General features: G+C 50.8%; 2 protein-coding genes across 7 annotated transcripts; one reads left to right on the top strand and one right to left on the bottom strand.

Moving 5' to 3' along the window:
- Positions 1-435: 435 nt before the first annotated feature.
- LOC125446556 (nucleoside diphosphate kinase homolog 5-like) lies at positions 436-13,362 on the bottom strand. 6 transcript variants are annotated; one of them, XM_059644385.1, is made up of 6 exons: positions 12,420-13,362; positions 10,034-11,056; positions 6,761-6,966; positions 4,353-4,453; positions 2,677-2,795; positions 436-651 (listed from the first exon to the last, which is right to left on the bottom strand). In XM_059644385.1, the coding sequence occupies exons 2-6, from the start codon at positions 10,148-10,150 to the stop codon at positions 559-561; spliced, it is 636 nt and encodes a 211-aa protein (XP_059500368.1). In that variant the 5' UTR covers positions 10,151-11,056; positions 12,420-13,362; the 3' UTR covers positions 436-558. The 6 variants fall into 6 exon arrangements, with proteins under 6 accessions (XP_059500368.1, XP_048376185.1, XP_048376186.1 ...); XM_048520228.2 differs by having other exon boundaries at positions 10,034-10,214; XM_048520229.2 differs by having other exon boundaries at positions 10,034-10,214; positions 12,442-13,362.
- LOC132209264 (DNA excision repair protein ERCC-6-like) lies at positions 12,782-21,892 on the top strand. The gene is given in 5 exon segments (XM_059644384.1): positions 12,782-13,376; positions 14,163-15,410; positions 17,883-18,299; positions 20,415-21,647; positions 21,650-21,892. Coding segments are annotated over 5 exon segments (3,606 nt in total). The 5' UTR covers positions 12,782-12,805; the 3' UTR covers positions 21,787-21,892.
- Positions 21,893-21,898: the final 6 nt, after the last annotated feature.

Raw genomic sequence — 21,898 nt, 5'->3', positions numbered from 1 at the left:
GGACAGGCTGTTCATCGTCACAACTTCATCCAGCATTGTTTTCAGTCAGGTTTCAGGGATATTGGCTGTGGGATTCATATCGCTCGGTAAACCTGGGTGTCACCTCTTGCTATTCTTTTGAAATACTAGTCATGTGACCTGGTACAGCCCCTGGGGAGGGGTCGAGGTTGGCATGGTCCAAGGTCCATGCAGAATGAAGGTTACCTGTCCCTCTGTCATCACAGCGAATCTTCTTCCAAACAACGTTTGTCCTGCCGTCCGGTGTGGTACAGAAAACTCGCCTCTGTGTGGATGCAGGCCCCAGTTTCCGTTGTGGGATAATATGACCTGATAAACCACATCCTGTGTTTACATCAATTTTCCAGCTGTTTCAGATGGTCTGACCCTTTCACTTCATCGTGAAAATTACTCAAGAAAGATCAACCGAGAGCAGGAATTTATTACGAGGAGTCATTTAGAAATTTATTAATCGGTTGTCATTTTTTGAAGGATGTTAAGGTCCTGGATTGAAGTGGAATGGTCAGATTAATTCCTGGCAGAGTGGGCATATTCCCGGGATCAGAAGACACACGCTTCAGGCTCCTTCACTTCACCCTCATTCACAGCAGGACCATTGGGGTTATGCTGCAGGAGCCAGTCTGCCAGCCATTTCTGTAACAGCAAACAAAACCAGGAAGGCATTACCATGTGCTCTCTGTCCACCCAGCGCCCTACATAGATGAGCCAATGGGGCCTCGTCCCCCACTGAGCGAGGGGCCGGGCCGATGGGGCCTCGTCCCCCACTGAGCGAGGGGCCGGGCCGATGGCTTATGTACGACTGACTGTTTTTAGCTTTAATTGGCTTCAGTTCCTTCATAGAACAGAACTGCAGCCCCTTTCAGGGCAGGTGGTGCCCTTTCGGCCCCATTCTGTCTTGGCCCAATGTTTACTCCGGCTCATTGAACAGTGGGTTTTTTCCTTGCCTGGGTCTTTCAAAGTTCCTGATAGGAACATTATAACCCAGGATGACTGGAGGGGCAGGGGCATTTCCCCTGCGATCAGAGAAGGTTAATGGGAAGTTGGGAGCAGGGATTTTTACAAAACAAGGAAAGAGTTGACAATTGACTTTGTGGCTCGGTGATCTGGAACCAAGGCTTTAATACCGTGGGCTAAGTATTCCCAGAATTGGGGAGGCCGGTGGGGGAGTGGGCGGGGGGTGAGTTCTTTTTGGTCAGTTAGCTCAGGGGGCTGGTACACAATGATGCCATCAGACAGTGGTTCGATTCCTGCACCACAAAGATCCCACTTCCCAACCTGGTCCCTCACCTGACCCTCAGGTTAAACCACCACTGGCCACCTCTCTGCCCCCTTCGCCACCGCCCCCGCACCCCACTATCCCCCTACCCTCCCAAGACTCTACCCACACCCCCCCACCATCCCACTAACCCCCCACTAGCCCCCGACCCCACCCACAATACCCATAGCCCCCACTATACACGACCCCCCCCCACTATCCCCCAAACCCCCACTATCCCCCAAGCTCTCGACTACACTCATACCCCCTCACCATCCCCTTACCCTCCCCAGACTATATACACACACCCCCATTATCCCGCTAACCCCCCACCTGCCCCCGACCCCACCCACAATACCCATACGCCTCACTATCCCCATACACTCCCCACTAACCCCCTACACCCCCACTATCCCCCTACCCTCCCCAGGCTATACCCACACCTCCCCACTATCCCCCAAGCTCTCGACTATACTCATACCCCCCCGAAATATCCTCCTAACCCCTCAAAATACCTGTACCCCCAGTATCCCCTAACCCCACCCACTATCCCCCTACACCCCACTATCCCCCTACACCCCACTATCCCCCCTACACCCCACTATACCCCTAACCCCCACACTATCTCCCACCCCCCCCCACAATACGCGACCCTCCCCACTATCCCTGTACCCCACAACTATTCCCCTATACCCCACAATCCCCATACACCCCACTATCCCCCTACGCCCCCCACTATCCACCTACACCCCCCCACTATACCCCTAATGCCCCCACTATCCCCCTAACCCCCAATATTCTCCTACCCGCCCACTATCCCTCACCCCCCGACAATCCCCATACACCCCACTATCCCCCTACGCCCCCCACTATCCCCACACAGCTCTCCACTATCCCCATAACCCCCATTATCCCCATACCACCCCACTATCCCCATATCCCCTACCCACCCCACACTTCCCCCCACACACCCACACAATCCCAATACCCCCTACACCATCCCCATACACTCCCCAATATCCCCCATACCCCACCACATGATCCTCTACTCTCCCACTATCCCCATACTTCCTACACCCCCCACTAACCCGCTACCCCCCACACTATCCACCTATCCCCTAGACCCCCACACTATCCCCATACCCCCTACCCCCCTGACACTATCTCCATACCCCCACCCCACATGGCCACACTATCCCATTCCTCCCCATGCCCACTCTATCCCCATGCCCCCTACACCACCACATTATTCCCATGCCCCCTACATCCCATGCCCACAAGCCCGCCACACCCACTCTATCTTCATGCCCCCACCCCCCACGCCCCCACTTTCCCAAGCCCCCCACACCCACTATACCCCCATGTCCCCTAGTCACCCCCCCCAGTAAAAGACAGGTACTTACAATGGGCCTGGAGGGTTTCTCCTTGCACAGCTGCGTGAGGCCGGTCAGCAGGGTGGGGTTGACGTACTTGCTGAGGTAATCTTCAGCAGCTTGGCCAGCAGGAAAGGGCTCAATGGTGACTGTTGGGCAGACAGAAAGGTGGAGGCTGATCAGATGCTAAAAGGACAAGGTAATGTCCAGCAACGGTTCCTAGAGGGAGAACCATATCACAATCCAAATCTACACTTTACCAGCTGGCCACACTCTTCCCAGAGTTTGGAGGGGGTGGATAGCGACTGTGGTGCATTGGGGTTAGTACAGACCAGCCAGGGCACACAATACAAGGAGCAGGCATGAGTGGGCCATTCAGCCCATCGAAACTCCTCCATGCCTGGTCTGTGACCTGATTCCTTACACCCTGTCAATGGTGGATCCAAATGGAGGAATCTGATAGTGACCAGGATGAAAGTAATCACTGGTAGTTTATTCCCTGGGTCTGTGAGCAGCGAGCTCAGAGCTCTGGCAGAAATGTCTCAATCGGTACCATTGCCTTTATTGGTCAGTGCATTGAATGTAGGAGTTGGTCATGTTGTGGCTGTACGGGACATTGGTTAGACATTGGAATACTGTGTTCTGTTCCGGTCTCCCTGCTACAGGAAGGATGGTGTGAAACTTGAAAGGGTTCAGAAAATATTTACGAGGATGTTGCTGGGGTTGGAGGGTTTGTGCTACAGGGAGAGTCTGAATAGGCTGGGGCTATTTTCCCTGGAGCGTCAGAGGCTGAGGGGTGACCTGATAGAGGTTTATAAAATCATGAGGGGCATGGATAGGGTGAATAGACAAGGTCTTTCCCCCAGGGTGGGGGAGTCCAAATCTAGAGGGGCGCAGGTTTAAGGTGAGAGGGGAAAGATTTAAAACGGACCTGAGGGGTAACGTTTTCACACAGAGGGTGGTACGTGTAAGGAACAAGCTGCCAGAGGAAGTGGTGGAGACTGGTACAGTTACAATATTTAAAAGGCATCTGGATGGGTACATGAATAGGAAGGGTTTAGAGGGATAGAGACCAAATGTTGCCAAATGGGACCAGATTAACTTAGGAATCTGGTGGGGATGGATGGGTTGGGCTGAACAGTCTGTTTCCATGCAGTACGACTCTATGACAGTATACTCTCTCTCAATGATGTTGCAATATAGAGAAGGGAATAAATGAAGATTCCTGCTCCTTATCCAGTGACTCTACGCGTATGTTTCAGGAATGCATCTTGAACAGACTGGAGTGGTTCCACCTCTGATGGAATGGACACTGTCCCCATGGCTGGAACCCTCTCATGCTCCTGTTTTCTCAGCTCACAAATGTCCAGCTTTCCAGGACAAAGACAGATGGAAACTCTCCTTCAAGCGCAGCAGCATTGACATCAATAACTGGGATAGTCTCACTGAAGGGCTGAGTGGCCTCCACCTATGTAATAGGCTTGACACGGGCTAAATAGCCAACTCTTGCTCCTGTGTTATCAGACATGAGGGGCTGAAAGGCCTCCTCCTGTTCCCAGTACAGGCCTGTCCCTGCTCAGGTTCTCCGTGGTGAATGGGAGCTATGGGATCTGGGAAGATACAGAGAGAGCAGTGACTTGGATCACAGCACAACCTCCATCAGATTAACACAGAAATAAAGAATGATTTACTCTGCAAGAACTCACCATTTGGGAACATGAAGTTAATCTCCCTTTCTGCTGTGTTGAAACAGCCACTGCCGTGCAAGGCATTCTTAATTTTATTGGTTCCATAGATTGCCCTTAAACTAGAAGCAGTAATTCATTACTAAAGAGTGTCATTAACCAAAATAATCTTCATTCATTTTCTCTTCATACTAAAACCCCGAGACAGCATCACAAGGAAACTGACCCATGGTTCTGTATTTCAACACAGCCCTGCCAAATACTGTCTTCCCCCCCACCCAAATACACTGACCCGCCAGATACCATTGCCTCCTAAATACCCCACCAAATACTGTCCCCCTCCTAAATACCCCGACACCCTGCCAAATACTGTTCCCCTCCTAAATACCCCGACACCCTGTCAAATACTGTCCCCCTCCTAAATACCCCGACACCCTGTCAAATACTGTCCCCCTCCTAAATACACCGACACCCTGCCAAATACTGTCCCCCTCCTAAATACACCGACACCCTGTCAAATACTGTCCCCCTCCTAAATACCCCCACATCCTATCAAATACTGTCCCCCTCCTAAATACCCCGACACCCTGCCAAATACTGTCCCCGTCCTAAATACACTGACACCCTGTCAAATACTGTCCCCCTCCTACATACCCCCACACCCTATCAAATACTGTCCCCCTCCTAAATACACCGGCACCCTGCCAAATACTGTCCCCCTCCTAAATACCCCGACACCCTGCCAAATACTGTCCCCCTCCTAAATACCCCGACACCCTGTCAAATACTGTCCCCGTCCTAAATACCCCGACACCCTGTCAAATACTGTCCCCCTCCGAAATACCCCGACACCCTATCAAATACTGTCCCCCTCCAAAATACCCCGACACCCTGTCAAATACTGTCCTCCTCCTAAATACCCCAACACCCTATCAAATACTGTCCCCCTCCTAAATACCCCTACACCCTGTCAAATACTGTCCCCCTCTTAAATACCCCCACATCCTATCAAATACTGTCCCCCTCCTAAATACCCCGACACCCTGCCAAATACTGTCCCCGTCCTAAATACACCTACACCCTGTCAAATACTGTCCCCCTCCTACATACCCCCACACCCTATCAAATACTGTCCCCCTCCTAAATACACCGACACCCTGCCAAATACTGTCCCCCTCCTAAATACCCCGACACCCTGCCAAATACTGTCCCCCTCCTAAATACCCCGACACCCTGTCAAATACTGTCCCCCTCCTAAATACCCCGACACCCTGTCAAATACTGTCCCCCTCCTAAATACACCGACACCCTGTCAAATACTGTCCCCCTCCTAAATACCCCGACACCCTGTCAAATACTGTCCCCCTCCTAAATACCCCGACACCCTGCCAAATACTGTCCCCCTCCTAAATACACCGACACCCTGCCAAATACTGTCCCCCTCCTAAATACCCCGACACCCTGTCAAATACTGTCCCCCTCCTAAATACACCGACACCCTGTCAAATACTGTCCCCCTCCTAAATACCCCGACACCCTGTCAAATACTGTCCCCCTCCTAAATACCCCGACACCCTGCCAAATACTGTCCCCCTCCTAAATACACCGACACCCTGCCAAATACTGTCCCCTCCTAAATACCCCAACGCCCTGTCAAATACTGTCCCCCTCCTAAATACCCCGACGCCCTGTCAAACACTGTCCCCCTCCTAAATACTCCGACGCCCTGTCAAATATTGTCCCCCTCCTAAATACACCGACGCCCTGCCAAATACTGTCTCCCTCCTAAATACACCGACACCCTGCCAAATACTGTCCCCCTCCTAAATACCCCGACTCACCAAATACTGTCCCCCTCCTAAATACCCCAACGCCCTGTCAAATATTGTCCCCCTCCTAAATACACCGACGCCCTGCCAAATACTGTCCCCCTCCTAAATACCCCGACACCCTGCCAAATACTGTCCCCCTCCTAAATACACCGACACCCTGCCAAATACTGTCTCCCTCCTAAATACACCGACACCCTGCCAAATACTGTCCCCCTCCTAAATACCCCGACTCACCAAATACTGTCCCCCTCCTAAATACCCCAACGCCCTGTCAAATATTGTCCCCCTCCTAAATACACCGACGCCCTGCCAAATACTGTCCCCCTCCTAAATACACCGACTCACCAAATACTGTCCCCTACCTTACTACCCAACTCAACAAGCACTGTCCCACCCAAATACCCAAACTTGCCAAATACTGTCTTCCACCCAAATACCCAAACTTGCCAAATACTGCTCCCCTCCTAAACACCCTGACATCCTGCTAAATATCAGCCCATTCTGGGTGTCAGGACGCCCTCTGTACTCTCCCGCTGTGTTCTCCCTTCACCAGCTGCCTCTGCTCAGGACAGTTCCAGCCCCTTCGAGATCCCTGACCTTTTGGGATGCGTTTCCTTTGCTTTCTCACTGTCGATGGGTCCAAGCAGCTCATTCCACCGTTTGATTGCAGAGTGTCGGGCCAGTATCATTGCAACCAAAGGGCCAGAGCAGAGGTGTGCTGTCAGGCTGGGATAGAACATTTTCCCGCTGTGAACAGCGTAGAACTCACTGGCCTGCTCTGGACTCAACTGCAGTTTCCTTCTCTGGGGAAGAGAGAGGGGACTGCCTTAGTCTAACATTCACTCACGGTCCTGCTTACAGTATGTCATGCTGCATGTACGACAAATTATTGTGCTTGCTGACATGAAACTGTCCCACTTTAGACCACCAACTCCAAATGCAGCGAAGTAAACACAGCTGAACTGTCAGCCCGAAGCTAATTGCTGCAGATATTTTCAAATTAACCTGTTCAGAGGCATTATTGCACAGCTCTGGAACAGTTGGGACTTGAAGCTAATTGTTGTATGCTGAGGGATATGCACTGTTGAGATTGTCTGTCACTTTTGGTTTATTGTTCAGGTCAGGGATTAGAGATTCTTTCCCTTACTTTTAAAAGCAAAAGTTCCTTTTTGCAGCAGTAACAAATTGAAATGTCCTGGGCAGGGGGGGTGGTGGGGTGGTCTCGGCACAGGGGTAGCTGCAGGCTGGGACTGAATCTGACCTGGACATGGGCAATAACCGGGTGACAGAGAATAGGCTGCTTGTTTAAGAGCACTTTTGCTGAAGTCACTAATGTCTGTTGCACAATTAAAACATGCACTGAATTCCACACACAGAACATTTGAATGACTGTAATGCTGAGCTTTGTATTTCTTCATTTTTCTAATTTATTCCTCAGGTTCTGGACCTTGGCACCTTTGTACATAAGATGGGCCTTAAGCAGTGACTTTATAAACATTGCACAGCACTCCTGTGAGCAGATGACAATAAACCCAATTCTAATCCACTCTCTCACGCACACACACTCACTTTCATGAGAAGGGGAGGCAATGGCCTGATAGTATTACCACTAATCTAGAAAAACAAATTGGGAAGTGACACCACCCACACCAGTAAACTGAGACACATAAATAGCAAGTGGGACAGAACACTGGTGCTTCACCAGAGATGCACTGATGATGTTACAGCATGACATACTGTATGGTGAGGAAACATTTGCAAGCAAACTTACCAGCTCAGTGAGCAAGTCAACCTCAACCAGATAACATTCTGGGCATTCGTTCGAATCCCGCCACAGCAGATGGTGGAATTTGAATTCAATAAAATATCTGGGTTTAAGAATCTAATGATGGCCATGAATCCATTGCAGATTGTCAGGGGGTCACCTGGGTCACTAATGTCCTTGAGGGAAGGAAACTGTCATCCTTACCTGGTTGGGCCTACATGTGACTCCAGACCCACAGCAAAGTGGTTGACTCTGCACAGCCCTCTGTGCAATAAATCCTGCTTGGTCAGTGATGCCCTCATCCCGTGAATGAATAAAGGAAAACAAAACTCCCCCCCTCTCACACATTGACCTATCTTTTTCTCTCTCTCTCCGACACACACAGTCTTCACCCTACAAATAGACAATCTCTCTTTCTCACACACACTCACTCACTCACATACACACACACACACACTCTCTCTCTGCCCCGCACAGACACACTCTTTCCCTCTCCCACACATAGACACACACACTGTCCCTCACACAGACACACACACCCTCTCTCTCTCTCGCACACACAGACACACACTCTCTCTCTGTCTCTCTCTGCCCCGCACAGACACACTCTTCCCCTCTCCCACACATAGACACACACACTGTCCCACACATACACACAGACACACTCTCTCTCGCACACACAGACACACTCTCTCTCGCACACACAGACACACTCTCTTTCGCACACACAGACATCACACTCTCTCTCTTGCACACACAGGCACATATACTCACTCTCTCACACACACACACACACACACACACACACACACACACTTTCTCTCGCACGCACAGATACACACTCTCTCTCACACACAGACATACCCTCTCTCTCTCTGCACACACAGACACACTCTCTCTCTGCACACACAGACACACTCTCTCTCTGCACACACAGACACATCACACTCTCTCTCGCACACAGAGACACTCTCTCGCACACACAGACATCACACACTCTCTCTCGCACACACAGACACAGCACACACTCTCTCGCACACACAGAGACACTCTCTTGCACACACAGGCACATACACTCACTCTCTCTCACACACACACTCTTTCTCTCGCACACACACACAGACAATCTTTCTCTCGCACACACAGATACACACTCTTTCTCTCGCACACACAGACACACACGCATTCTTTCTCTCACACTCACAGACACCAAAGCACACTCTCGCACATACATTCACCCTCTCTCTCTCGTGCATACATTCACCCTCTCTCTCTCTTGTGCATACATTCACCCTCTCTCTCTCTTGCGCATACATTCACCCTCTCTCTCTCTTGCGCATACATTCACCCTCTCTCTCTCTTGCGCATACATTCTCCCTCTCTCTCTCTTGCGCATACATTCTCCCTCTCTCTCTCTTGCGCATACATTCTCCCTCTCTCTCTCTTGCGCATACATTCTCCCTCTCTCTCTCTTGCACACACAGACACACATTCTCACTCTTGCACACAGAGACACACGTACACTCTCTCTCACACACACAGACACATGCACTGCAGCGGAGCTTCTGATGTCAGGGCCCCTCATTCCAAACTTCAGCACTACTTGAAACCCATAAAATGATCTCAAAACTCGCTTCACTTACCCACATTGAGAAATGTAGGACTTTTAAAGGTCATCGTGACTGAAAACAAAGCCTTTTCTTTGTGACATTTTAGCATCAGTGAGCCCTTTAAAGGGCAGACTAATGAAGGTTGGAGATGGAAATGAGAAAAAAGGATGTATTGTGTTTTTAATCTAACTGTCAGGGAAGTCTGCCTCTCACATGGCAGCCTCAGAAACAATCCAGCTCTCTCTAACTTACAATATCTTGAATTGAGTTGTGGAAGGTCAGTGATGACAGAATGCCACACTGTGGGAGGGGTCAGTACTGAGGGGGTGCCGCACTGTCGGAGCATCAGTGCCAAGGGAGCGCTGCACTGTTGGAGGGTCAGGGCTGTGGGAGCACCACACTGTTGGAGGGACAGTGGATATTGTTTTAGCACTGACTGAGGCCCTGGTCGAAGCTGTGGAATTGTAGATTTAAAAATGTGATAAATTTCCATACCTGCAATATGCTGAACCCAGCCCGAAGGATAATTTCTTCGATTTCAGTTTCTTTGTCAACAGCGTCTGGTTTGATGATAGCCAGAGTACACTCCACAAATATCCGAACGTTACTCATGTTAACAAAGAGAGACTGCACCAAATAACTGAAGCCTTGGCTTTCTCAGTGAATAGGACACTCTCTGAAACAGAGATTGAATCAAATTCAGAGCTGGGAGGCATTACAAAGTATTTGTAGTCTTCAAGCTAAAGTTCGTGAAAATTAGTGAATCAAACTTTTTTGAGGCACTTATTCTGGTGATTAGATGAATCAAATATGAGCAGTAAGGACCTTGTTAATTCTTCGTGACATTAGCAAGCTGAGCTATAGGTAGACCTATAATGCCCTTAGGAAGATTTTGATCCAGCGATGTGAATGAACAGACGATATATTTCCAAGTCAGGAAAGTGAGTGGCTCAGAGGGGCACTTGCAGGGGGCAGGTGTTCCCATGTATCTTCTGCTCCTTATCCTTCTGGATGGAAGTGGGTTGTGGGTTTGAAATGTGCTGCCTGAGGGTCTTTGGTGAATTTCTGCAGTTTCTTCTAGGTGGTACACACTACTGCTTCTGAGCATCTGTGGGGGAGGGAGTGGGATGTTTGTGGATGTGGTTCCAAATCAAGCGGGGGTTGCTTTGTCCTGGACAGCATCAAGCTTCTTGAGTGTTGTCGGAGCTGTACCCATCCTTATCAATGGTGGTCAGGCTTCGAGGAGGTGAGTTACTTGCTGCAGTATTTGCAGCCTCTGACCTGCTCTTGTAGCCAGTGTGTTTATGTGGTGAGTCCAGTTGAGTTTCTGGTCAATTGTAACCCCCACAATGTTGAAAGTGGGGGATTCAGTGATGGTAACACCATTAAATGTGAAGGGTCTGTGGTTAGATTGTCTCTTATTGGTGATGGTCCTTGTGTGGTGTGCATGTCACTTGTCTGCCCAAGCCTTCATATTGTCGAGGTCTTGTTGCATGCGAACACGGACTGGTTCAGTAACTGAGGAGTCACAAATGGTGCTTGAACATTGTGCAATCATTGGCGAACATCCCCACCTAGAATACACCTCCTCCCACCCACCCTCCTGCAAAAATTCCATCCCCTATTCCCAATTCCTCCGCCTCCGCCGCATCTGATCCCATGATGAGGCATTCCACTCCCGCACATCCCAGATGTCCAAGTTCTTCAAGGACCACAACTTTCCCCCCACAGCGGTCGAGAACGCCCTTGACTGCGTCTCCTGCATTTCCCGCAACACATCCCTCACACCCCGCCCCCGCCACAACCGCCCAAAGAGGATCCCCCTCGTTCTCACACACCACCCTACCAACCTCCAGATACAACGCATCATCCTCCGACACTTCCGCCATTTACAATCCAACCCCACCACCCAAGACATTTTTCCATCCCCACCACTCTCTCCGTGACTCCCTTGTTCACTCCACACTCCCCTCCAACCCCACCACAAACCGCAGGAAATGCTACACTTGCCCCCACACCTCCTCCCTCACCCCTATCCCAGGCCCCAAGATGACTTTCCATATTAAGCAGAGGTTCACCTGCACATCTGCCAATGTGGTATACTGCATCCATTGTACCCGGTGTGGCTTCCTCTACATTGGAGAAACCAAGCTGAGGCTTGGGGACCGCTTTGCAGAACACCTCCGCTCGGTTCACAATAAACAACTGCACCTCCCAGTCGCGAACCATTTTAACTTCCCCTCCCATTCTTTAGATGACATGTCCATCCTGGGCCTCCTGCAGCGCCACAATGATGCCACCCGAAGGTTGCAGGAACAGCAACTCATATTCCGCCTGGGAACCCTGCAGCCCAATGGTATCAATGTGGACTTCACCAGCTTCAAAATCTCCCCTTCCCCCACCGCATCCCAAAACCAGTCCAACCTGTCTCTTCCTCTCACCCATCCCTTCCTCCCACCCCAAGCCGCACCTCCATTTCCTACCTACTAACCTCATCCCACCTCCTTGAACTGTCCGTCTTCCCTGGACTGACCTATCCCCTCTCCACCTATCTTCTTTACTCTCCATCTTCGGTCTGCCTCCCCCTCTCTCCCTATTTATTCCAGTTCCCTCTCCCCATCCCCCTCTCTGATGAAGGGTCTAGGCCCGAAACGTCAGCTTTTGTGCTCCTGAGATGCTGCTGGGCCTGCTGTGTTCATCCAGCCTCACATTTTATTATCCCCACTTGTGAACTCCTGTTTGTGACCCTGTTCCCCCCCCCCCATCTGGTTCTGCCCCTCCTGACCTGTTTCCAACCGCTTTTGCCCACCCCCAAGTCCTGTTGTGTCCCAATAGCACGGTTTTGGACCCCACCCACCCATTTCTGGCCCAGGATGGTTACCTGATCGAGGTTCACCTGTTACCTGGCAACTGTACGGCTGGAGGGCGTGGTTCCCGATGAAGGGGCGGAGCCGCGTGCGGAGGGCGTGGTTCGCAATGAAGGGGCCGAGCTGTGCGGCATGTGGGCGGGACTCCGTGTGGAGGCCGTCCTGAGTGGGTGGCGGATGCGGCATCGCACGAAGAGGCGGGGTTCCCTTGAAGGGGCGGTGCTGCGCGATTGGGAAGGCGGGACTTCCAGTGAAGGGGCGTGGCTGTGCGCTAGGGTCGAGGCTATCCGCGCTGGTGGAGGGCGTGGCTGCCTTAAGGGGCGGTGCCTCATGCGATCACGTGGTCAGGTTTGAATTTTGTGGCGGGAAGGGCCGTTGGTCGGCGGCGCTGCGGACGGTCATGGCGGTGGTGGTGGGCAGCCGGACGGAGCTTGAGATGGAGGACGGCTCCCAGCTCTCGCCCCAGCGCCTCTGCCGGTACCAGGAGCTCCTGAAGCGTGCCAAGGAGGAGGCCCGGTCCGGGGCGCTGAGGCACGCCGTACAGATCCTACGCGAGGCCCAGGCTGTGTGGCCTAGCAGCAGCAAGGTGTCCCGGAGGATCGAGAGGCTGGAGAAGGTGCTGCAGGAAATCGAGGCTCAGGGCGGGGAGGAGGAGGAAGGTCAGGATGAGGAGGATGAGTTCACCGCCCTGCCCGGCTCCGGCCTCCTGCTCTACCGGCCCCTCTACCTCCGCCTGTACCCGCACCAGCGCCAGGGCGTGGCCTTCCTGCACCGCCTGCACCGGGACGGTCTCCCCGGCGGCATCCTGGCCGACGACATGGGCCTCGGCAAGACCGTGCAGCTGATCGCCTTCCTCTCCGGCATGTTCGACGCCGAACTGGTCCGCTGCTGCCTCCTGGTACTGCCCAGTAGTCTCCTCTGTAACTGGGCCGCAGAGTTCAGCCGCTGGACGCCGGGCCTGAGGGTCAGAGGTCAGCGCCGGCAGGGTGCGGGGGCAGCCAAGGTGGGGGCGGAGTCTGGGGTAAAGCGAGGTCGTGGAAGGGGCGGAGTCTGGGGTAAAACGGGATCGTGGAAGGGGCGGGTGGAGTCCAGGGTTGGACGTGCCCGGGGGGGGAGAAGGAAGTCGGTGGGTGGAGTCAGTGGCCGGACGTGGGGTAAGTGGAGTCTGGTGGGGGGGGGGGCGAGGCATGCGGATGAGTGGGCGGGGCCCGGGCAGTGTCGGTTTGGGCATTGGTGTGAGGGGGTGTGTTAGAATGGGGAGTCGGCTGAGCCTTGGGTTGGGTGTGGAGGTGGAGTTAGAATGATGGGGTCTGGGTGCAGCCAGGAGCAAAGCCAAGAGGAAGGGTGGAACCGGGACCAAGGGGATTAAAGTCCTGTTGGAAGTGGAGGTCGGGGCAGGGTCTAAGGGATAGAGAGGGGGCCGGGGGACAATGCAGATTACACGAAAGGGGGACAGGATGCTCTACCTTCAGTGTCAGGAGTGCGGTTACTGAAGTCAGACTGTCAGGTTCTGAATGGGGAAACAGACTATGGGTGAGTGTGGGATGAATGGGTGGTAACTGTGGTGAACTCTACAGATCTGAGGGGGTTTTGTGAACTTGTAGGTGAGGGGCTGCTAACAGTGTGGCATTCCCTTAGCACTAACCCTCATATGGTATGTTGCTGACCCTCGGAATGATGGTGGAGTGATTTTGTTTTGGTTAATGCGTGGAGTGGTCAGCGGCTTGGGGTGATCTCCTGTGACTCTTTTTTTGTAGTGTTCCATGGTACGAAAGCTGAGAGGACTAGAAATCTGGAGCGAGTGCAACAGAGAGCAGGTGTGGTCATTACTACCTACCAAATGGTGGTTAACAACTGGCAGCAACTGTCCAGTCTGGATGGTGGTGAGTTCACCTGGGACTACCTGGTACTCGATGAGGCCCACAAGATCAAGAGCAAGTCCACCAAGACCTTTAAGTGTGTCAATGCCATCCCAGCCAAGCACCGTATCCTGCTAACTGGAACACCACTGCAGAACAATCTGCAGGAGATGTGGTCCCTCTTTGACTTCACCTGCCAGGGCTCTCTGCTGGGCACTGCCAAGGCCTTCAAGATGCAATACGAGAACCCCATCACCAGGGCCAGGGAGAAAGATGCCACTCCGGCTGAGAAGGCTCTTGGATTGCGCATCTCTGAGAATCTCATGAGGATCATTGAGCCCTACTTCCTGCGGCGTACCAAGGAGAATGTGCAACTGACACGCGAGTCTTCGCAGAACCAACTGTCCAGCTCTCACTGCGAGGCCCAGATGCCAAGTCTGACCAGGAAGAACGATCTGATTGTCTGGGTCTACCTGAGCCGTGTCCAGGAGGAGATCTACCAGAAGTTCATCTCATCGGACCAGATCCAAGAGCTGCTGCAAACCCGGCGTTCGCCCTTGGTACAGCTGACCAACCTGAAGAAGCTGTGTGACCACCCGAGGCTGCTGTCTCGCTGTATCTGCCATGAGCTGGGCCTTGGTGGCTGTGAAGGGGAGGCTGTGGACGATAATGCCTTGAGTGACATTAGCCGTGTGCCCGACGAGGATCTGATCAGCGAGTCGGGGAAGCTGGTCTTTCTGCTGGGCTTGCTGGAGAAGCTGAGGGAAGAAGGTAAACGCACTCTGGTCTTCTCTCAGTCAAGGAAGATGTTGGACATTATCCAGCGCATCCTCACCAACCGCAGCTTCCCCTGTATGAGGCTGGATGGTACCATGGCACTGCCAGACCGGCAGAAAAGGATCAAGGCATTCCAACAGCGAGAGGACCACTGTGTCTTCCTCCTCACCACCCAGGTCGGTGGCGTTGGCCTCACTCTCACTGCAGCAAACCGTGTGGTGGTCTTTGACCCCAGCTGGAATCCTGCCACAGATGCCCAGGCAGTGGACAGAGCTTACAGAATCGGTCAAACTGACAATGTTGTGATCTACAGGCTGGTGACCTGTGGAACTGTGGAGGAGAAGATATACCGGCGGCAAATTTTCAAAGGTACAACTCGGACTGAGGGGTGGTCTTCATTCAGCACTTCGTGAATGGTTAGAATTCTCTCCCTCTAACAGCCGTGACCCCTCAATATATCGAGTACGTTTGACACAAAGATAGGTTTTCATTCCCTTCGCCATTCCCAAAAAAAACTATGGGCATAGAGAGAAGGGTGGTGTTGAAGTCGAAAATCAAGAAATCAGCCCTGATCTGAGATCATCGGAACAGGCTTAGGGGGTGCTGAATGGCCTATTCCTAATGATCTGGTGATCTTCTCCCTGAGAGGCTGTGGTGTAGTCGTAATTCCCTTCGATAGAAGCTAACTCTGCAATTAAATCCCTCAAAATCTCGTAACATCCTCCTAACTGTCCGAAAAGGGGTTATCAGGCTCTCTGTCATCCAAGAGAGTCAACCGGTGGTGGTTTAACCTGAGGGTCACCACCTCTCAGGTGAAGGAAGAGGTTTAGAAGGAGGGTCATTCATGATAACTTCAGCCAGTGTAGGAATTGAACCCACGCCCTCAGCATTATTCATAAAGTCATAGAGATGTATATCATGGAAGCAGACCCTTTGGTCCAACTCATCTATGCCGACCAGGTATCCTAAATTAATCTGGTCCCATTTGCCAGCATTTGGCCCATATCCCTCTAAACCCTTCCTATACATATACCCATCCAGCTGCCTTTTAATGTTGTAATTGTACTCACCTCCACCACTTGCCCGGCAGCTCATTCCATTCATGCACCACCGTCTGTGTGGGAAAAGTTGCCCTCGGGTCCCTTTTAAATCTTTTCCCTCGCTCCTTAAATCTATGCCCCTCTAGTTTTGGACTCCCCTTCCCTGGGGGGGGGGGGGGGGGGGGGGGACCCTGTTTATTCACCCTATCCATGTCCCTCATGATTTTATAAGCCTCTATAAAGTCACCCCTCGGCCTCCAATGCTCCAGGGAAAATAGCCCCAGCCTATTCTGCCTCTCCCTATAGTTAAAACCCTCCAATCCTGGCAACATTCTTGTAAATCTTCTCTGAACTCTAAATTTAAACAACATCTTTCCATATCAGAATTGAATGCAGTATTCTAAAAGTGGCCTAACCAATGTCCTGTACAGCTGCAACATCAAATCCCAACTCCTGTACTCCAAATCACTAACCTCTCCCAAACACCACCTTCAGTACCCTGTCTATCTGTGACTCCACCTTCAAGCAACTATGAAACTACCCTCAAAGATCACTTTGTTCAGTAACGTTCTCTAGGACCTTACCATTTAACTTACAAGTGCTGCCATGATTTGTCTTACCAAAATGTAGCACCACATGTTTAACCAAAATAAACTCCAGTTGCCACTCCTTGGCCCATCTGAACATGGTCTCGTCCTCTGAAATAGCCACCTTCACTGTCTACTACACCTCCAATTTTGTTATCTTACTACCCCTTCCTCCTATGTCATATCCAAATCATTTATATAAATGATTCGGATAAGAGGGGGACACAGCATCGATCCTTGTGGCACACCGCTGGTCATGGGCATTCAGTCCAAAAAGCAACCGTCCACCAGCACCTACCTTCTGTATCCAAATAGCTAGGTTTCCCTGTATTCCATGTGATCTAACCTTGCCTTCATTAATCCTCGTCACTTTTCTTCACAGGGGAACTTGACAGGGGAGGTGTGGAAAGGGTGCTTTCCCTTGTGGGAGAGTCTAGGACCAGAAGAGCATAATGTCAGAATAAGGTATCACTCATAAGACGGAGCTGAGCAGGGATTTCCTGTCTCTGAGGGGAGTGAATGTGTGGAATTCTTTACAGCAGAGGGCTGTCTAGGCTGGGTCATTCAGTATATTTGAGCCTGAAACACAGATTTTTAATCAGGAGGGGAATCAAGGGTTTTAGCTCTGCAGCAAATTCTGACCTGTCATATTTGCTGTTTGTTCTCACTCTGTTTCCAGATTCTCCCAAAGCTTTGAGATATTTCTGATATTCACAATAGTTTGTTGCTGAAAAAATGAAGAGTGCTGGGTGTGCTGTAGTGTTGTTACATGCCTTACTGCAGCATTTAAGATGAAAAGCAGTAACATTTCATGCTGTGTTGAGTCTTGAAGATTGCACTCGTTATGGATTGCTAACTTTGAAACAATTGTTTAGAACGGAATGAGGCCATTCTGTCCCTTTGAGCCTGCTGTACTATTTGATAAGATTGATGTCTGATTTCACTGCACTTTCAGTTCCATTTTCCTGTCCGTCCCTTTACAACCTTTGATTCCCACATTAGTCAAAATCTGCAATATATTGAGTAAGTGAGCCACTAGTGCTCTCTGGGGAAGACAAACCTATGAAATTCCTCATCTCTGTCCAAAACAAGAGACCTAATTTTTAAGTCACGTTCTCTCATTCTTTATTTTATATTAACTTAAGTAATAGTAAGAGCATTTTGGGCATGATGGGAATGACTAACTCTGTGACTTTGTCTCTGTATTTGGGTAGACTCACTGGTTCGCCAGTCAATTGGGGAGAAAAAGAATCCCTATCGTTACTTCAGCAGCCAGGAGCTGAGGGAGCTGTTCATACTGGAGGACCCTCGGGTATCAAGCACACAGAGGCAGTTACAGTCCATGCACGCCAGTCAGAGACGTACAGACAGCATCCTAGACCAGCACCTCACCTTCCTACACACTCTGGAGATGTTTGGAGTGACAGACCATGACCTCATCTTCTCCCGGGACACTGCCCCCGACGAGGAGAACGATCCCGAGTCCAAGAATTACATCCAGCAGCGAGTGCAGAAGGCCCAGGAACTGGTGGCAGCCGGGTCCCAACTCCAGCAGCAGCTGGTTGAAAATATTCGTGCCAATACCGAAGCTGCCTGGCTGAACAGACCACGAGACTCTCATCCTCTTCCAGGTACTGCCTCATCCTCAGCTGTGAGAGTATGGCTGGTTGTTTATGCTGCTGTTGTCTGGGCGACTGACCAAGTCATGTAAGCCCTTCACTCCCATCCTCCATCTCTGACAGCAAATGTCTGTATGGATCGAACAGGAGCCTGAGGTGTAGCCTCTCCCTACTCCAGTGCTTCCAGCTCCAGTTGTGATCATGATAGGATAGGAGGAGGCCATTCAACCCCTATAGTCTGTTCATCATTCAGTGGGAACATGCTGGGTCTGCCCCTTGCCTGTGTATCTCTTCTACATACAGTTGGGTTGAAAACTTAACCTCAGATTTATAAAGGCTGATTTATAAAACTGAGTTAGTATCTACTGAAAGGTGAGGCGCTGAAGTGGTAGTGTCATTGAATTCCAGAGGCTCAGGGGGTATGTGTTCACATTGCAACCACCAGCATAAATTAATGTAAAGCTAGTTTCTTTGGTGACCATGAAATCATCACTGGTTGTTTTAAAATCGTAGAAACCCTACAGTTCGGCACAACACACTGAACCTCAGAGCATCCTGCCCCAGACCCATTCCTCCCCCATAACCCACCTAGTGTCTACACCTACCTGAACGCTATGGGTAATTTAGCATAGCCAATCCACCTAACCTGCACACCAGAGCACCTGGAGGAAACCCACGCAGACCCTGGGAGAATGTGCAAACTCCACACAGACAGTCACCCTACTTGGTTCCCTGAAATCTGCTGTCTTTCTCCCAGTCTGACCCACAACTTTGTGGGCAATTCATCGTTGCCTCTCACAAGGGGAAAATATATTGGGATTTTCAGAATGTGTTTGAAAAGGAACTACACATGGGTTACTTAATAGGAGCCCATGGAGATAGCCTATTATCATGGATAGAGGATTTGTGAACTAATAGTCAGTTTTGATAAGGCTGGCAACTTGTACCTAAAGAGATGTCACAGGGATCAGTTCTGGAACCACAATTATTTATGATATACACTCTCAAAATGGATGGGGAAACTTAATATATTATTGCCAAATTTGCAGCAAATACAGAAGTAGGTGGGAACACAAGTGGTGAGGATGACAGAGGAGGCCCGTTAAGTAAGTTGGGGGAAAATAAGTGGGGAAATTGGATGTGGGAAAATGCGAGGTCATGTATTTTGGCAAGAATGTTTGTTTTGTCAATATTATTGAAACATACAAGATTCTGGGAGATAACAAAGTGTGGAGCTGGATGAACACAGCAGGCCAAGCAGCATCTTAGGAGCACAAAAGCTGACGTTTCGGGCTTAGACCCTTCATCAGAAAAGGGGGATGGGGAGCTTTTGTGCTCCTAAGATGCTGCTTGGCCTGCTGTGTTCATCCAGCTCCACACTTTGTTATCTCGGATTCTCCAGCATCTGCAGTTCCCATTATCTCTGATCACAATTTTTTAACCTCACTGTGAAGCCTCTTCCAGGATGCCTAACCTGAAGAATTTACCCTCCGGACCAACCTCAGGCGATCTCTCTCCCACTGCAACTCTCTTGTGGTCTCTTCAGCTCGACATATCTTCTCCTCTCTCCATCTTCAGTCCACCTCCCCCTCTCTCCCCATTTATTTCAGAATCCTGTCCCCATCCCCCTTTTCTAATGAAGAGTCTAGGTTCGAAACGTCAGCTTTTGTGCTCCTGAGATGCTGCTTGGCCTGCTGTGTTCATCCAGCTCCACACTTTGTTACCTTGGATTCTCCAGCATCTGCGGTTCCCATTATCTCAGTTTCTTGGAGATGTTGACAGGGGAGATGTTGTTTTCCCCTTGTGGGAGAATCCAGGATCAGCAGGGCATCATCTCAGAATAAGGGGTCACCCATTGGAGACAGACACGAGGAGCAATTTCTTGTCTCTGTGCATTGGAGGCTGAGAGAGATATTTTAAATCAGGTTTTGGGGAAAAGGCAGGAAAGTGGATTGAGGATGTTCAGGGCAGCTGTGATCTCCATGAATGACTGAGCAGAGTTATGGGCCAGTTAGCCTCCTGCTGCTGTGTCTTATGGGAAAAGGAACCTGTGACAGTTGTTTGCTTTAAAATGTGTTTTTTTTTAATCCATTTACCCCCTTGGGGGTTTTGTTTTTGCTCTTGCAGGCAGACGAGAAGGCAGTACAAGACTGAAGCCAGTCTCCAACATCAACACATTGTCAGTATTGAATGAAAGCACCATTGCCCCTCGGTCCCCAGCAGTCACAGTGGATTTAACAGAGCCAGTCGACAATGACATGGCCAATGAGGTGCTCAACCTGAGCAGCAGGTTAGCTGACATGCCGATTGAGACAAACAAACAAAATCACAGTGTGATGGTGTTAGACAGCTCTCTGTCACATACTGACAGCAATACTCCTGAGGAGGAACAATTTCTCACTGAGTGTCAAAGTGACACGTCCAAGACAGAGCTGTCCACTACTGTGGCTAACTCCCCTGGCTCCAAGGCCTTGTTTGAATCAGATTTCAACCTGGTCTTGGAGGAGAGCATGGAGGAGGACAAGGAGGTGAAGCCCGATTGTGAGGAGCAGGGACCTGAAGCGGAACCTTTGTCTGTGACTGAAGCCAAGTCGGATGGAGATATGGAGGCAACACAGTCTGCTGAGCAACAAGGGGAGGACCCAGCGTCCCTCAGAGGTACGAGTCTTGAAGATGACTCATGCATTCTCCAACCCTGGAAGAAACCTCACGGCCAAGTGATCATCAGCGACAGTGAGGAGGAAACCAATGGTGACGTCCATTCACCTAGCGCCTTGGAGCAACTTCCTGTTCTGTCCTCAACTAGTCCAGAACTCCAGGCTTTCTGTGTGGCTGCTGCTTCAACCCCGAAAGGGTTTTACTCTCCCCTTCCGACTCTCCTGGACAGGAGCGGCAATCGCTCAGTAGCTTCCAGGCGATCTGCCATTGGCTTGGCTATTGATGATGTGGATGACCTGGATGAGGAAATTCCTGACCATATGGCTGCTGCTGCTGCTGCTGAAGGTGATGACAATGAGGAGGAGGAGGAAGAGCAAGTAAATAGCCACAGTGATGTTGAAGGGGAAGGAGAGACTGAGCAGACTGCAGACCCCAGTGAATATCAGCCAGGCAATCACTCCATGGAGGAAGCATCCTCTGAGAGGCAGAGCCCAGAGCTAAGAGCAGCTAGCAGTGATGAGGGAGTCCCTGAGTCCTGCAGCATGATGACTGGGAGTGAGGAAGAGCAGTCCAGTACCTTTGAGCCAGAGCTTGGCTCAAATGAACAGGTGGAGACCTACACTAAGATGGTTGAGCCATCTGTACTCGATACACATACGCTGAGCAAGGACTCTGAGCTGGATCAATACATGATGCTGGTAAATGTGGCAGAGAGCACATAGAGAGGGGGGAGCTGAAGTCAGCTCTGAACTGTATGCTTGAAGCCCTAGACCTCAGGAGTGGAGATCCTGAGGTTCAGTTAATAACCATTAAACTGTACCGGCAGCTGGATCAGAGCTGATAGGGGCACAGTGAAGACAGGAAGGGCAGTGTGTTCCCCTGTTGCTGCTCAGTAAACCCTTTAGCTCTTGACAGCTGTGAAGGCAAACAGCAGATTTGTTCATCGGCAGTAT

Source organism: Stegostoma tigrinum, unplaced genomic scaffold, assembly GCF_030684315.1.
Source record: "Stegostoma tigrinum isolate sSteTig4 unplaced genomic scaffold, sSteTig4.hap1 scaffold_781, whole genome shotgun sequence".
In the NCBI taxonomy this organism is placed as follows: domain Eukaryota; kingdom Metazoa; phylum Chordata; class Chondrichthyes; order Orectolobiformes; family Stegostomatidae; genus Stegostoma; species Stegostoma tigrinum.
Note: the sequence above shows the minus strand (reverse complement) of the source record. Positions and strands in the feature narration are given on the sequence as shown.